The 17,235-nt window shown below is 42.0% G+C and overlaps 1 protein-coding gene across 1 annotated transcript in view; it reads right to left on the bottom strand.

Annotated features, from left to right (window-relative positions):
* The window catches only part of KIF4A (kinesin family member 4A), a 122,126-nt gene that overhangs the window by 8,053 nt on the left and 96,838 nt on the right, over window positions 1-17,235 (bottom strand). The window contains exons 21-28 of the mRNA XM_024240573.3: window positions 16,463-16,618; window positions 16,240-16,340; window positions 10,267-10,396; window positions 8,928-9,098; window positions 8,141-8,248; window positions 7,054-7,131; window positions 6,605-6,700; window positions 5,878-6,066 (exon numbers count right to left, since the gene is read on the bottom strand). Of these exons, the coding sequence (XP_024096341.1) occupies window positions 5,878-6,066; window positions 6,605-6,700; window positions 7,054-7,131; window positions 8,141-8,248; window positions 8,928-9,098; window positions 10,267-10,396; window positions 16,240-16,340; window positions 16,463-16,618 (1,029 nt within the window). The remainder of the gene's footprint in view (window positions 1-5,877; window positions 6,067-6,604; window positions 6,701-7,053; window positions 7,132-8,140; window positions 8,249-8,927; window positions 9,099-10,266; window positions 10,397-16,239; window positions 16,341-16,462; window positions 16,619-17,235) is intronic.

Here is a 17,235-nt window from a genome sequence, read left to right as displayed (position 1 = left end):
GCCCTTCTTTTTTTTTTTTTTTAAGACAGGGTCTCACTCTGCCACCCAGGCTGGAGTGCAGTGGCATGATCAGAGCTCACTGCAGCCTCAACCTCCAGGGCTCAAGTGATCCTGTGGCCTCAGCCCCCACTGAGTAGCTGGGACTACAGGTGTGTGTCACCATGCCAGGCTAATCTTTTGTATTTCTAGTAGAGACAGGGTTTCACCATGTTGCTCAGGCTGGTCTCAAACTACTATGCTCAAGTAATCTGCCCACTTCAGCCTCCCAAAGTGTCGGGATTACAGGTGTGAGCCATGGCGCCCAGCCAGAAGTGCCCTTCTTAGTCACCCTTGCCAACGCTAGACATTATAATAACAAAAAATCTTTGCTGCTTTAAGACAGGATGAAAGATGGAGTTCTATGACATGTCCTGGTGATACTTCACCAGGATGACAGCGATCCATTGATTGCTATAGCCTGGGTATGGTCCTTTGGCCATTTACAAATTCATCTAAATGCTTCAAAAATGCTCTGTTACCTCATCCATGTTTCTCTCTTTTATCCAAGGGATAATATCATGAGAGCAGTATCTGAAGGGCTGTCATAAAGAATGATTAGGCTCTTATACAGCCAAGACCAATTGGGATGATATATAGGACAGCACATTTCAGCTAAACAAGAAGTAACTTTCTAACAATTAGCGGAATCCAATGGGTTGTCCTATAAGACTGTGAGCTTCCCCCTACTAGAAGTCTTCAAGCAAGAAGAGGTTAGATAAACACCTGGTAGTGGTATTATAGCACAGTCATGACATACATGACAGATGTAGTTGCGTGAATGCCAGGTACATGAGCTGTAACTTCATCCTATTCTCTCTCACACCAAGAAGCAGATTAGAATGTCAAAGACAGAATGTGTCCCTATCACAGGCATAACTACAAATGTATTTAATACATGTATACAGGGTGGTGTGTGTGTGTGTGTGTGTGTGTGTGTATCACAACTGCTGGCAACCCACCAGCATGTCCCAGCACCATAGTTGAGAAGTAATAGGGGGACTCTTTTTTTTTTTCTTTTTCTTTTGTAGAGATGGGATCTTGCTATGTTGCCAAGGCTGGTCTTGAACTCCTGGCGTCAAGCAATCCTCCCACCTCGGCCTCTCAAAGTGCTGGGATGACAGGCATGAGCAACCACACCCGGCCAAGGGATTCTTTGTAGAGAGTGGAAAGCAGAGTCTGGGTTTCCCTTAAGCCAGTTGTTCTCAACTCTGGCTGCACATAAGAAATCTCTGGGGAGCTTTTCAAAAAGGCCATGTCCTACCTCAGACTAATTACATCAGAATATCTGGGGGTGGGGTCCCAGGCTCCATGTTTAAAAGCTCCCTTGGGGGTTTCAATGTGTGGCTAGACTTGAGAACTACTGCTTTAGAGTCCATAATTCCTCTAGCACCAAGCTCAGTGTTACACTGTACCTCATACTTCAGAAGGATGAGATCTGGTCCAAAAAAAAAAAAATACCGGGATTGGTAAGTGATGCTGTGGCAAAAACAAAAAACAAAGAATACCAGACTAGGAATTAGGAGACTCAGGCTCTAGTCCTATATTTAATGCTTGGCATGACCCTGGACAAGTCACTTCATCCAAGTTAATCTCCATTCTTTTTTTTTTTTTTTTTTTGATTTTTAAATTTAGAGATGGGGTCTTGCTCAGTCACCGAGGCTGGAGTGCAGTGGCACAATCATAGTTCACTGCAGCCTTGAACTCTGGGCTCAAGTGATCTTCCCACCTTGGCTTCCCAAAGTATTGGGATTACAGGTATGAGCCACCGTGCCCAGGCTATTCCTTCATCAGTAAGGTAGAGGCAAGAATACCTGCTTCCTCTTTTCTGCCAATGTGACAAATGAGAATATTTGTAAAATGCTTACAGTGCTTTAACAACAATATCTGCATGCTATTGTATCCTTCACAAGGTGCTTTTGCATATATTCCTCCTAACTTCTCAGATACCATATAACACCATATAAAAGCATTGTTATTAAAACCCATTTACACAACTTTGACTGTTACTTTGACTCAGGATATTAGTCCTAGAAGGAACCTTATACATAATCTGTTCTAGACCAGGGGGTCCACAACCCCTAGGCTGGGGACCAGTACTGGTCAGTGGCCTGTTAGGAACTGAGCCACACAGCAGGAGGTGAGCTGCAGGCGAGCAAGCATTACAGCCTGGGTTCTGCCTCCTGTCAGATCAGTGGCAGCATTAGAATCTCATAGGAATAAGAATCCTATTGTGAACTGCACATGTTGCGCATTCCTTATGAGACTCTAACTAATGCCTGATATCTGAGATGAAACAGTTTCATCCCCAAACCACCCCCACAACCAGTCCGTGGAAAAACTGTCTTCCACAAAACTGGTCCCTGGTACCAAAAAGATTGGGGACCGCTGTTCTAGACCCTGCATTGCATAGGTAAGGAATTTGAGGCCCAGGGAGACTGACTTGCTCAAGGTTACTCAATCAACCCGTGGCAAACTCAAGACCCATGTCTATCTGGCTTCTAGGTTACTACTTTTTCTATGATAGCACATGACTTACCCCCCAGCATCTCCTTAGTACATATAAGAAATGTGGCTGAGTGAGGAAGCCATTAACTCTGGACAAATCATCATTTTGGTGCCTGCTTCAGTCTCCTTTTCAGTAATCTAGTGATAGTCCCAGCCAGCTTCAGCTGGGTTGAAGCAGTAATAATAAAGGTCCTCTGTGAAGCATCAAGGTCTACAGGTAATATGTCTGCAAGCAGTCTGATCAAAGAGCAGTCATAGTATCCATGTACTTTCAGACTGCCAAAAGGTAACTTTAGAGAAACTAGATTTTATGCTAACTTGTTCCCTTTAAAGCCCACTTATATTCACTTTCCAAATTATAAAATCAGGGGAAAAGCCTAGAAAACAATAATTCCTCATTGTTTTAGACGTAGGATTTATCACTAATAGCAAATATTATTTACTGCAATATTTGCTATACTTCTATGTTGCCCTTTTAAGCTTAGAGCAACAGTGCTCTAATAAATATATGAAGCTTTCCTTGAGGACAAGTATACCTGTATTCGCCTCACATTTGGAAATTCCTTTCCAGAGCTTTAGGCCCTCTACCATTTCTCTCTCTTTTTTTTTTTTTTGAGACAGTCTTGCTCTGTAGCCCAGGCTGGAGTACAGTGGTGTGATCTCAGCTTACTGCCATCTCCACCTCCTGGGTTCAAGCGATTCTCCTGCCTCAGCCTCCCAAGTAGCTGGGATTACAGGCATGCATCACCACACCTGGCTGATTTTTGTATTTTTAGTAGAGATGGGGTTTCGCCATGTTGGCCAGGCTGGTCTCAAACTCCTGACCTCAGGTGATCCTGCCTCGGCCTCCCGAAGTGCTGGGATTACAGGCATGAGCCACACCTGGCCTCTACCATTTTTCTGTGTGTACTTCTCAACTCTGCCTCCTATTACTTAGCTGACCTTTTAATCTACATTCAGCTCATGCTCTCTACTTCAAGTATAGTAAAACGTCCATAAATGTTGAGTAAATGAATGAAAGACAGACACGCTCTGCCCCATTTTCTCTAAGTGTCCCAACTCTCTGTTCCACTACCATCTTCAAGTCTTAGGAATATGCTATTCATTGTGCCAGAAATGTCTCCCAGTTGCTCCCAAGACTGTATTTCCCTTTCTGTCTTACAACGCAGCAATAGTCACCTCTTTCATGGCATTTTCTTAAATTACACCTCCTTGGTTTGGCTTTATAGTCACTCTTAAAAACTTGCACGGTGGCTCACGCCTGTAATCCCAGCACTTTGGGAGGTCAAGGTGGGCAGATCACCTGAGGTCAGGAGTTCGAGACCAGCCTGACCAACATGGAGAAACCCCATCTCTACTAAAAATACAAAATTAGCTAGGCATGGTGGCGGGCACCTGTAATCCCAGCTACTCGGGAGGCTGAGGCTGGAGAATCACTTGAACCCGGGAGGAGGAGGTTGTGGTGAGCCAAGATCGCACCATTGCACTCCAGCCTGGGCAACAAGAGTGAAACTCTGTCTCAAAAGAAAAAACACAACAAACAAACCAAAAACTCCCCAGTCCATCTCCCTGAGACGAATATGCTGAGGTTCTATGGTAGGCTTCTATTCCTTTACCTTGTTTTTCCATTAGATTATAAACTCTCTGAAGCTAAGGATGAGCTCTTAGTTTCACTATAAGCACATGATATGTTGCATTCTTGATGATTCTGACTGACCAAATGACTTACCACCATGGCTGTCTATACCTTATGACTTGCTTCATCCTGGTGGTGTGGGTTTATAAGGCTTAGTTCCCCAGGTGATGAGCTATAGGCTAATCAAATCAAATAATGTAGGAAGCCAGCTAAGATAACTTGTGAACTGTTCTCTTTAAGTGGAATGTAGCTGCAGGGCACAATTGGGGGTAGTGGTGCTGAACTGTAATGCCTGGGAAGTTAATGTTTCAACATAAAACATCTAGGTTTGAGTAGGACTATCATTGTATAAGCAAATAAAGCATGCCTAAGTCGGATTGTTCCTAACTAGCCTTAACTTAGTGTGTTTGATCTTAATTATTAGCTTTTTCTGTAATTCCTTTTGTTCCTTAGCCTAGAGAGTAAAATTACTCTGTTAGGCAAAGATAAAGTACCCACTCAACTTCTGGTCTATGGTTTTTACTGACATAACCATGATGTGGGGGAAACAAACTGGACTTGGAGTCAGAATATTTGGTTTCAAGTCCTGACTGTCAATTAGTTTTACGACCTTGGGCAAGGTCATTTCCCTCCTGTGGGTCGGGGGTCCATCTGGAAAATGCAAATAGTAAATATCTCACTGGATTTTTTTTTTTTTTTTTGAGATGGAGTCTCACTCTTGTTGCCCAGGCTGGAGTGCAATGGCATGATCTCGGCTCACCACAACCTCCACCCTCCCAGGTTCAAGTGATTCTCCTGTCTCAGCCTCCTGAGTAGCTGGGACTACAGGCATGCACCATCACGCCCAGCTAATTTTGTATTTTTAGTAGAGACGAGGTTTCTTCCTGTTAGTCAGGCTGGTCTCGAACTCCCGACCTCAGGTGATCTGCCCGCCTTGGCCTCCCAAAGTGCTGGGATTACAGGCATGAGCCACTGCGCCCGGCCCTTCACTGGATTTTTTGTGGTGATTAAAAGTGTTAATATATATGAGAATGGTTTATAAACTGTAAAGTGCTGTAAAAACATGAAGAATTGTTATGATCATTTTGGGATCAGCTTCAATGAAATGGTATGGAACATTACCTATTCAAATTGATAAGAACCTGAAAACAAGAAGAGAGCCAACTTGTGCACTCAAGCAGCCTTCTATACTAGCCCCAGGTTCTACACAAAGATGGCCCAACAAGCCCCCCTTTAGTGGAGTCAGTGCCTCTAAATGATAGCTAAAGGGTATGGGGCCAACACATTCCTAGATTCAGAAAACTCTCCCAGTGGCAGTGAATGAATACTAAGAATTAGAACCCCTGACAAAGTTGAAGAGCTAGGCCGGGCACGGTGGCTCACACCTGCAATCCCAGCATTTTGGGAGACTGAGGCAGGCAGATTGCTTGAGGCCAGGAGTTCGAGACCAGCCTGGCCAACATGGTGAAACGCTGTCTGTATTAAAAATACAAAATTAGCTGGGTGTGGTGGCGCACGCCTGTGATCCCAGGTACTCAGGAGGCTGAGACACAAGAATTACTCGAACTTGGGAGGCAGAGGTTGCAGTGAGCCGAGAATGCACCACTGTACTTCAGCCTGGGCGACAGAGTGAGACTCTGTCTCCAAAAACAACAACAACAAAACACACACAAAAAAGTTGAAGAGCTGGCTCCTACCCCTTGGATGTTCTTCCTGGACACCTTAACTAATTTTGTTGGCTTCCATTCCTCGTCATCTCCCTCATCATCATCACCATCACCATCACCATCCTCATGCTCATTCACAGAATGCTCTGAACAATATTTTAGATCCTCGATGTCCATGCTTTGCTCCAGGAACTTTTCTTTAACACGAGAAGGTTTTGGCTAAGAAAAAAGGTTTGGAGTAGTTTAGTTATTTCATAAAAATTAAAAACTATATATGCATCATATCTTCCCAGTAGCTGTTGCCAGCTATATTCTCAGAGCAAAGATTTCAGACTCTCTCAAATCCACCCCACTTGGCTTTACCAATCAGAAGAAATTCTGCTTTAGCCTTTGGCTTTGCAGAGTCTTTGAAGGCAGTGAAATTGGAGGCTGACCAATCTGAGGGAGGAAAGGGAAACTCATGATATGATGAGATAAGTATCTTTGGATGGACAGCTGAACATTATTGCTCTTTTCTCCTGTTCCTCCTCCTCAGTTGTGTTAGGTAATGACTATCCATGGCCCAAAGTCAGCCTTCTGAGGAGTAAGAATGCCTGCTTTCCTTAGGATTGAACTGTAGTTTTATCTGGGACTCCAAAGAAAAGTGAGATGCTAGAATTTCGGAATTTTAACTGTCAACCTCTTATAAAGGGCAATTTTAGCACACTCACCCCAAACCTAAGCTGTGCAAAGGTATCACAGGTACTGATCATTTTACCTTAGGTGGGACATATTCAAAAGAAGAGTCTGGAGATAGAAGGGTATCCTTAGGAAGATGTTTCTGTCTGCTGGCTACCTGGAGGAGGGTCAGTTTCTATTTGAAAAGAAGAGACAAAGTATATAATGCAGGGCAGCTTCTGGGAGTGTTCATAGCTAAAACAGATACCAGACCTAGGCTAGCTCAATGTTAAACCATAGTAAGGTGAGGCAGGATTATAGTAGAGTACATTGACTCCCACTTTCCAATATCAACAATATTAGATTCAGAAAATGGCAAATTTAAAAACTTATGTTTATTCCACTTTGAAATGCATACGTCACATGGAAACTAAATGTAGACCTCATGAAATAGAGCCAAGTCACCACAATGGGGGTTGGTCCCAAGAGCTGGCCTCAGTAGCAACGGGGTCTCTTAGGGCTTATCAAGTGGGTGGGAAACTGTATTACCTGCTTGATGATTTCATTCTCTCGGAGAAGCTGCTGATTTTGCTCACACACTTCTCGCATCTTCTCAAGTTCTTCATCCTATTTCCAGATAGTGCAGTGATATACGGGGTTATTTTGGGCACTACATGTGGGTTACCAAACAACTCACATAGATGAAAACATACTGCTGCCAAGTTGCTGGCAGCAGATGGTTTTTGCACAGCAGGCATTGGCACCCAGAAAAATGTCTGATTCCCAGTTCCTAGGTGCCCTGAATGCCACTTCCATTCCAATGCTCCCCAGCAGCTCTGACCACATTCATAGGAACCATGGACTCTGCCTGAAAAGCCTTCCTTATTCTTTTCCATTCCTTAGCTTCATATCCCTTATTCACATTCGGATGCTGATTAAGAAACCCGCAGAAACTTAGCTCTATTTTCTTGAAGTCTATAGATGCTTCTCTTTACCCTTCTCAACACTGACTAGGCAGTTTACTTGCTACTTTAGTAAGCCTGACTGAACTACCTGGCACCTAAGACACCCAGATTCGTGCATACAACCTTAACTAGTTTGCTTATGTCTTAGATGGAAGGTGCCAAGGAAACCCTACAGACTGGTGGTTCAGGAAAAAGATTCTAAGTTAGACTAAAATAGTGCTACAACATGCTACTAAAGGGTGTGGTGTTCCTAGCCTCTGGAAGAAATTCAGACCCCAGGCATTTTACAAATATGTCAGGTCTCAGCACAGAAGAACAAGCTCTTCATACCGTTTGAATGGCCCTAGGATTCTAAGTAACTACTGGATGATTTCACTTCCTCAACTCTTTAGAGCTCAGGGTTGAGGCCAAGAACCACAAGGCCTCAGAGTCTGTTATGGAGTATGTGCTGCCATTTTGGTACCAAAAATGAGGTTATTCCTATATATGGCTACACTCTAAGTACCCCTAATCTGATCAAATAGGGCCTAAAGGCAGTAGAGGCTACCATTATAAATACTTTTTCCAGTAGTTAATTACTTTCTGCTGCAAGTACAAGGGTCTAAATGAGACAAGATTCTCAGTCAGTACTGTGAAACTCATCTCTGGAGACCTCTCCCTCGTGATCATACCTGACACTTCAGTGTGCTCAGCAGCTGCTGTTCCTTTTCACTGACTGATTCCTCTAACTGCTTCTCTGCCATTTGGCTTTGCTGCAGCTGGCTGAGAAGGTACAGCACCTAGAGAAAGACACGACCCAAACGGTGGTAACAAAGGTACCAAAGGGAAAAAGAAATTTTGACTTAGTTCAAGCAGTGATCCAGGTGACTGCTCTCTTGTGATTTAGAAGTAAACTGTTTTCATTTGCTGTCATGGCATGAAGTAGTAAGTACAGCATGGATGTTTCTCAGCATAGTTTTTTTTTCTTTCTGTTGCCCAGGCTGGAGTGCAATGACATGATCATGGCTCACAGCAACCTCTGCCTCACGGGTTCAAGCGATTCTCCCACTTCAGCCTTATGAGTAGCTGGGATCACAGGTGCATGCCATCACACTCAGCTAATTTTCTGTAATTTTTTGTAGAGATGGGGTTTCACTCTCCTGGACTCAAGCAATCTGCCTGCCTTGGCCTCCCAAAGTGCTGGGATTACAGGCACGAGCCACCACGCCGGGCCTGTTTCTCAGCATGTTAATATTGTTAATATTCATATTTAAGTTGGAAACCAAGAGCCATTGTCACTGGTATGTATTAAGTTAGACAAGTCACGTCTCTGCTTCAGATTTCTTCTTATTTGCAAAATTTAGAAAAGGCCACGTGGACTTTTTAAAGAAATTTCATATCCCCACTTTTTTTTAAAAAACTAACAATACAAGGCAATGATAGTTTCACAGTATAGCTTCTTGACTTGCTAGAGTTTACCTTCTCTTGGTGCTGTTGCTCCATTCTGACCAGCTCAGCTTGTAACTCTGTCTCTATCTCGGCAAAATGATTTCGTTCCTCAAACAGCATCTTCTGCATGTCAGCACAGCTGGTCTTGCTCTGTTTCAGGCTGCTTTCAAGTTTGCTGACCTGTATTTTGGAGGAGACCAGCTGGAAGGAATAAAAGAAGATCAGTTTATCTGAAGAATGACCACCTTTCTTTCCCCTTTTCAACAGGCAGGATAATGTCAGCTTTCTTGAAAGGGTCTGAGAAAAATTCCTCCATGTCCAAGTCTATTCTTATTTTTTAATGTCATATGGATTCCAACACTGAATAGTAAATATACTATTGTTCTATTCCCAGGCCAAGAGTCCACATTTCTGCTGAGACATGTATCTTGAGGCTAGAAGCCACCGCTAAGGCCATTTTATTTCTTGCTCTGCCTCAAGGCAAGAATAAACCTAATCTGAACAGTATCTGACAATTACAAATTCTGATATTTAAGAAGTTCTTCCTTAATTTTTAAGCAAAATCCACAGGACACACCCTTATGGCCAATTATGTCCCATTTCAGAATGTCTATATTCACATGTTAGAACTCGTAGACTGAGACTGTAGATCTGGCTCTTCAGGCTACATATCCTACACTGGCCTAGTTTTACATTCACTACTAGCCCAGATGGTGAACATCATAAGTACCAGTGTTCACAAGACTGATCAAGATTTCCTTAGTAGAACAAATCTGCTAAGCTAACACAAAAACGTATAAAGGGTAGCATTGTTTAAACTTGTGGGTTTGGAGTTTGTATGCTTGTCTTGAGTGAAAATGCTTCAATCACCAGAGGCAATCAATTTTCATTCCTCTTGTGACAATGTAAGGTGACATATCATTTTAAGGTCAGCAAAGATGGCTTTTCCTTAAAATGAATCTTTATATGTCAAAAGATGCTTAGGTTTTCCCTTTTCTAGACTGGATCTTAAATTTTTGAATATACATCTCATAGGGGTTTTAAAAAGTAGTACAGTATAACAGTTGATGTTTAGCCAGTGACCCACTATGGCATTCTGGTCTTTCCTAATAACAACAGCTAACATGCATTCAGCACTTGCTATAGGCCAGTCACGACGGGCATCAATTTGTGAGTCATATTATATTTTTGTAAGTGACTGGCCTGTACTTGCTTACACCAACCTTTATCTACTAAACTCTCTAATGTTAGTGTTATTGGGGTTTCTACCATGAAAAGTGGCAATAACACTTTGACAATATTTCAAGGCTAACATCCCATTTCAGCCTACACAGCCAGCCTCCTAACTGCTGGTTAGAGTGATGTTTACCTCTCCAATCAAATATTTCAGGGCACACTTGGCTTCCAGAATGGTGGCAATATTCTCCCAGCGTTGTTTTGGTCTGTCTTCACTTTCCGCATCCAGCAGCTTCTGCTGTAGGTCTGCAATCTGAGCACTCCTTCAGGGAAAGAAACAGTGAGCCTTATTGCAAGTAGCCTGAACATCAAGGAGAAGGGGGAAGAGCTCTGAGGAGAAACTTCAAATAATTTTATGGATGGAGCTATCAGTTAAATATCATTTAAATAATGTTTGAGTCATCTGGTTAGGATTTTACACAGTATCGCAAATCCTGTAACAAAGGGACTCTAAGAGACTATCTAAATGGTTTTATTCTATTAAATACTGGTTGAAATAAATGGGTCATAAAGTGGGACTTGGAAAGACTTATCACAGTAAGGCTTTTGTTGTAGTGGATTGAGTATAATATGTTACTTTGTCTTGAGGCCATATAAGCTCAGACTGTGACATGATGGTCCACCCATGCAAGGATAAGATTCAGGTTGGAGACTTGAAGGAAAAAGCTCAAAAGAACAAACAGGTAGACATGCTCTACTACAATGAAGTACCAAAATGATACCCATGGCTGGCATTGTGAGAGGTTATCTTGATGTGCCTGCCACAAGACCGAGAAGTTTCTAAGAAGACTAGATATTCTGACCCTGGTTATAGCTTCCGGGTACTTTCTGATCAAGTATGTCCTAGACCAAAGTCTACACAGTATTTCAGTTTCATTAATAGCTTTCTTCTCAAATTTCTTCTGTGTCTAGTGAGAAAGAGCATACCAGCATGTGCTTCATATGCAGTGATAAGTTTGGTACTATAAGGAAGATGGGTATGAAAATAATCTAAGACTGTAGTTCTCAAATTTTGGGGTCTCAGGACCCCTTTACACCCTTAAAAATTATTGAAGACATCTAGGACATTCTGTTCACATGTGTTATACCTATAGAGATTTATAGTATTAGAAAGTACAACTGAAAAAAATTTTAGCCAGGTGCAGTGGCTCACACCTGTAATCCTAGCACTTTGGGAGGCCGAGGTGGGTGGATCACCTGAGGTCAGGAGTTCGAGACCAGCCTGGCCAACTTGGTGAAACCCTGGCTCTACTAAAAATACAAAAATTAGCCAGGCGTGGTGGCAGGTGCCTGTAATCCCAGCTACTTGGGAGGCTGAGGCAGGAAAATCGCTTGAACCCGGGAGGTGGAGGTTGCAGTGAGCAGAGATCGTGCCATTGCACTCCAGCCTGGGAGATAGAGCAAGACTCCATCTCAAAAAAAAAAAAAAATATATTAATTCACTTAAAAATCATAAACCTAGGCCAGGCGAGGTAGTTCACGCCTGCAATCCCAGCACTTTGGGAGGCCGAGGCAGGCAGATTATGAGGTCAGGAGATTGAGACCATCCTGGCCAACATGGTGAAACCCTGTCTCTACTAAAAATACAAAAATTAGTTGGGGGTGGTGGCGTGTGCCTGTAATTTCAGCTACTTGGGAGGCTGAGACAGGAGAATTGCTTGAACCAGCAAGTTGGAGGTTGTGCCACTGCACTCCAGCCTGGCGACAGAGCAAGACTCCGTCTCAAAAAAAAAAAAAAAATCATAAACCTATTGGCGGGGCACGGTGGCTCACTCCTGTAATCCCAGCACTTTGGGAGGTTGAGGCAGGTGGATCACCTGAGGTCAGAAGCGAGACCAGCCTGGCCAACATGGTGAAACCCCATATCTACTAAAAATACAAAAAATTAGCTGGGCCTGGTGGCAGGCGCCTGTAATCCCAGCTACTTGGGAGGCTGAGGCAGGAGAATCGCTTGAACCCAAGAGGTGGAGGTTGCAGTGAGCCGAGATCACGTCATTGCACTCCAGCTTGGGTGACAGAGTGAGACTCTGTCAAAAAAACAAAAACAAAAACATAAACCTATTATACATTACATATTTTCTGAAAAGTAGCATTTTCTGAGATAATAAATAGTAAGAAAAGGGATTATTTTACACTTTTGCAAATCTCTGTAATGTCTGGCTTAGTTGAAGACAGCTGGATTCTTATGTCTCCCTCTGTATGCAATCTTTTGTGACATGTTGTTCTAGTTGATGTAAATGAAGACAATCTGGCCTTACATGAATATGCAGATTGGAAAAGGAGTATTTTAATAGCCTTTTCAGATAACTGCAAATAGTTTTAAGACTACACTAAAACTCAAAAAGCGGTACCTCCTTAAGAGTTGGTTGCAATGTTGAATCTGAAACTTATTAATAAACTTTTTTGTATTCTCTCATATTAAAATTCATCAGTCTATCTTGCAATCTGAATGGCTCATTTACCAATACATCATTCTATAAAATGCCATTTGGACAATATTAGTCCAGAGTCATGCAGATCTTCCAAATGTTAACACATTTCATTCTATAAAATATATATTTTTTAAATCACACTTGTTAATATCACTACTGGTATTATCAGAAAAGTTATGAAAAACTGTCAAGTTCACAGTGGCAGATACAAGTTTTCCAAATCCAAATTTTGCTTGAAAGCTCACATTTTGTCTTAGGTAACAAACACTGTCAGCTGTTTTCCTTAAAGCAACAGGCTTGCTCTATTCTTTTTGAGAAAATGTCTGCCAAGTAACCAAGTCTTAATAACCACAGTTTGTCTGTCAGTTGTTCATTTAAGTAAAAATGATGTCCCATGAAAAAAGAGGCCTATTGAGCTCACACCTCAAACAATCGCACAGTGCTTTTCTTGAGACGACCATCATATTCAGCATGCAGCAGAAGTGCTTTCTGTGTTCTTCCTGTTTCGTCACACAGGATGTAACACAGGCATGAACTCCAGGGTCCAGATTTAGTAAAATCAACAACTTTCACTGCTTTCGCAACACCACTCTTAATTAAGCCTGGCTTGTTTTTTTAAAACCTGAGAGTATGGAATGGTGAAGCATACAATGACTACTAGTTCAGGTTGGTGCCAATGCTTCCATTCAGCCTAGGGTGTCAGCACTTTAGCCCACTATGGCTTTTGCATTTTCAGTGCAAATTCCAATGTAGCAAAAAAGGCAAATAATGCCTTAATATTATTATGAAAATAGTTTTGATCACTGGCTCATGAGCTCCCTAGTTATCTGTGGCCCACACTTTGAAAACTCTGGTCTAATGTAGAGTCCTTTCCTTCAACAAGCTTACAGTCTGTCTTTAGAATGACAAAATTAATAAACATAAAACAATAAACACAAAGATAACATGTCAGCAGTATGTCATAATTGAGTATCATAAGTTCTGAAAGAGTTTAGAGAACAAGGAAGATTAGTGAGGGATTAAAAAGTCAGGGAAGGCTTCTGGAAGAGGTGGGGCACAACACTTCAAAGTTGTCACCTATCATTGGCCCTTTCCTGTCTTCTCTGACAATTCATGTCCCTTATCTATTCCAAAATTTAGTTTAAGTCTCATCAGTTCTAAAAAAGTTCTCCTAACTAAACTCACCTCTAATTCCTTCTACTTGGCACCAGCCCTACATTTACATAATCATTTACTTACGCATATGGTATGTAGGTAAATTTTTAACAACCAGCACTTAAAAAGTCAGCCCTTGGCTGGGCACAATGGCTGACGCCTGTAATCCTGGAACTTTGGGAGGCCAAGGCAGGCCGATCACTTGAGGCCAGGAGTTCGAGACCACCCTGGCCAACATGGTGAAACCCTATCTCTACTAAAAATACAAAAATTAGCCAGGCATGGTGCCATGTGTCTGTAATTCCAGCTACTTGGGAGGCTGAGACATGAGAATCACTTGAACCCGGGAGGCAGAGGCTGCAGTGAGCCAAGATCGTGCCATTGCACTCCAGCCTGGGCAAGAGTGAGACTCTGTCTCAAAACAAACAAACATAAAACAAAAACAAACAAACAAACAAAAACCCCAGCCCTGATTTGTAACTTTTGTCAGTTTCTGTGGTGTAAAAATTCTCACCATAATCAATTGTAAACTAACAATGGTTTACAACATTCTTGAAATTTTAGCAAATGATTCCAGGACACCACTGTGAGTAATGATACTATTTCCACCTGAGAGCAAGGGCAATGTCATCTATTTTTTCTGTATATCCCAACTGCATCCAGTGTAGCACAAAGCAGGAACTCAAAGGTTGAGTGATTTATAGATATATCCCAAGATAAAGTTAGTATGTATTGCTAAAACCAGATTACATGATCCCAAGGTTCTATTATCCTAAAACACGATAAAATCTCTGTCAAGGTTCTGTTCCTTCTAGATTTCATAAACTGCTTAAAATAATCATGATTAGAAGAGCCTGTGTAGCATAATTTTGTGGTCTAGGGCTAGGAGATGAGGGACAGAAGAACATTCATTGACCACTTCTTTTTCTTTTTACTTTTTAGAGCCAATACGAATGACCACGGCACAGGGAACACAGCCTCAAGAGGTCCTGAGAAAGTGCAGCCTCCACTGAGCACTTCTATTCCTGCTTTTTCTTTTCTTTCTTTTCTCTTTCTTTTTCCTTCCTTTCCTTTCCTTTCTTTCTGTGTGTCTGCCTTTCATTTTTGAGATGGAATCTCACTCTGTCGCCCAGGAGTGCAGTGGCACGATCTCGGCTCACTGCAACCTCTGCCTCCTGGGTTCAAGTGATTCTCCTGCCTCAGCCTCCTGAGTAGCTGGGACTACAGGCACGTGCCACCACACCTGGCTAATTTTTTGTATTTTTAGTAGAGATGGGGTTTCACTGTGTTAGCCAGGATGGTCTCGATCTCCTGACCTCGTGATCTGCCTGCCTCGGCCTCCCAAAGTGCCGGGATTACAGGCGAGAGCCACCGTGCCTGGCCATTTTTCTATTTTTTTGAGATGGAGTCTTGCTCTATCGCCCAGGCTGGAGTGCAATGGCGCAATCTCGGCTCACTGCAACTTCTGCCTCCCGGGTTCAAGCGATTCTCCTGCCTCAGCCTCCCGAGTAGCTGGGATTACAGGTGCCCACCACCATGCCCACCTAATTTCTTTTGTATTTTTAGTAGAGACAGGGTTTCACCATGTTGGCCAGGCTGGTCTTGAACTCCTGGCCTCAGGCAATCCACCCGCCTCAGCCTCCCAAAATGCTGGGATTATAGGCATGAGCCACTGTGCCTGGCCCATTGAGCACTTCTAATATGCTAAGTACTGTTATGCTAAGTACTTCTAATATGCTAAGCACTTCTAATATGCCACTGTGCCTGGCCCATTGAGTACCTGTAATATGCTAAGTACTAATATGCTAATATGCTAAGTACTTTACTAATTTCATTTAATGCTCATGACAACTTTACTTCCCGTGTTATAGCTATTTTCTTGATGATCTCTAAAGTTCACCTTCTGTGTTGTTGCTCTTCTATTATCATTTCTTTGGTTCCTCTAAAATTCTGTTATTGGTTCTACATCTTAGAGACACTACTGCATCAAAAATTATGGTGCCTGACTCTCTAGTTATCAGTTAAAAAAATAGAGAAAAAATTGTGCTGTATTGTAAAAAGCATGGGCTTTGGAATTAGAGTGTGTTTTGAATCCCAGCTCTGTTGTTTGTTAGCCAGTTAATTACCTTTGGCAAATTTCTTAAGATCGCTGAATTTCCTTTTAAAAATTAACCAATTAACCAGTGATTTATTAAAAAGCCAGTCAAATTTAGCAGCGAGGAGGTTGTATACCAACTTCAGTGACACTAATGTTAATAAGTTCTGATAACCCACTTCCATATGACCAAGTTAATTTTAGATCTCTCAAATGAGAGGAATGATACTTACCTCATAAGGCATCAAAGGGATTGAATAAGAAAATGTATCTAAGATACCTAGTACAGTGTCTGGTTTAAAAAAAATTGTTATTTTCTTGTGTTTTTCCACCATCACAAGGCTTTTGAATTACTAGATTAATAGGTTCTATTTTTGATTCCAGGCATAAATTTTTATAATGGCTTAGAGATAGTCCCTGTTACCTGAATTCCATTTCAGTCTCTAGGCTTTCAATCTGCTTTGTAATAGAATCTTCTGACTCCGAAACTTGACCACGCACTTCAGTAAGGGAGAATGTACGCCTCTGTAAATAATAGTGGGAACAAGGGTGAAATACTAAAAGGAAAGTAATTCTCCAAAGCTATGAGGATTTCTGGGGAATGTAGAGTCTGATTACTGGCAACATTTTTTCATGAGGGTACTTACCCGGAGTTTAGGAGGTGGATTCTCCCCAGATTCCTTTTTTTCTTTGAGTTGAGCCACATCTTGAGCCAGGATCTTTCTATCTTCAAGGAGGTCATTCAGATGGCGTTTGGCTTCCTCAGTACTGACCATAACCTCAATTTCATTTCCAAGCCAATTCTGGAAGAGAAATCAGTGATGTCTGGGTTAGGGATGAGGAATCACTGGCTCACGGGCTAGATTCAGCTCCAGACTTAACTTCATTTGGAAGTAACTACAAGTGTGATATCCATTCATACCTACACTTACCAAAAATGTCAGTACCTCTCAAAGAGCCTTTAACAGCAACATGCCAAAAGGTCACAAGAAAGAAGCTTTCTCCAGAAAATCTTTCTCCAGATTCCTAGTATTTCTATGTGCCCTGTTCTTTATTTTCTTCTTTTTTTTCCTTTGCCCTTAACATAATAAAAAATTGAATATTTTATGATCTATTCTATTTAAGAAATAAATATCCATTTTTAATTTTTAAAGTAGATGAATGGGATTTTTAAAAAAGGAAACAAAATTCAGTAAATTCACTTTTTATTTATTTATTTAGACAGGGTGTCGCTCTGTTGCCCAGGCTGGAGTGCAGTGGCGTGATCTCAGCTCACTGCAACCTCCGCCTCCCAGGTTCAAGCAATTCTTGTGCCTCAGCCACCCAAGTAGCTGGGATTACAGGCACGTGTCACCACACCTGGGTAATTTTTGTATTTTTAGTACAGATGGGGTTTCACCATGTTGGCCAGGCTGGTCTT

The sequence above is a fragment of the Pongo abelii genome, chromosome X, assembly GCF_028885655.2.
Source record: "Pongo abelii isolate AG06213 chromosome X, NHGRI_mPonAbe1-v2.0_pri, whole genome shotgun sequence".
Classification (NCBI taxonomy): Eukaryota; Metazoa; Chordata; class Mammalia; order Primates; family Hominidae; genus Pongo; species Pongo abelii.
Note: the sequence above shows the minus strand (reverse complement) of the source record. Positions and strands in the feature narration are given on the sequence as shown.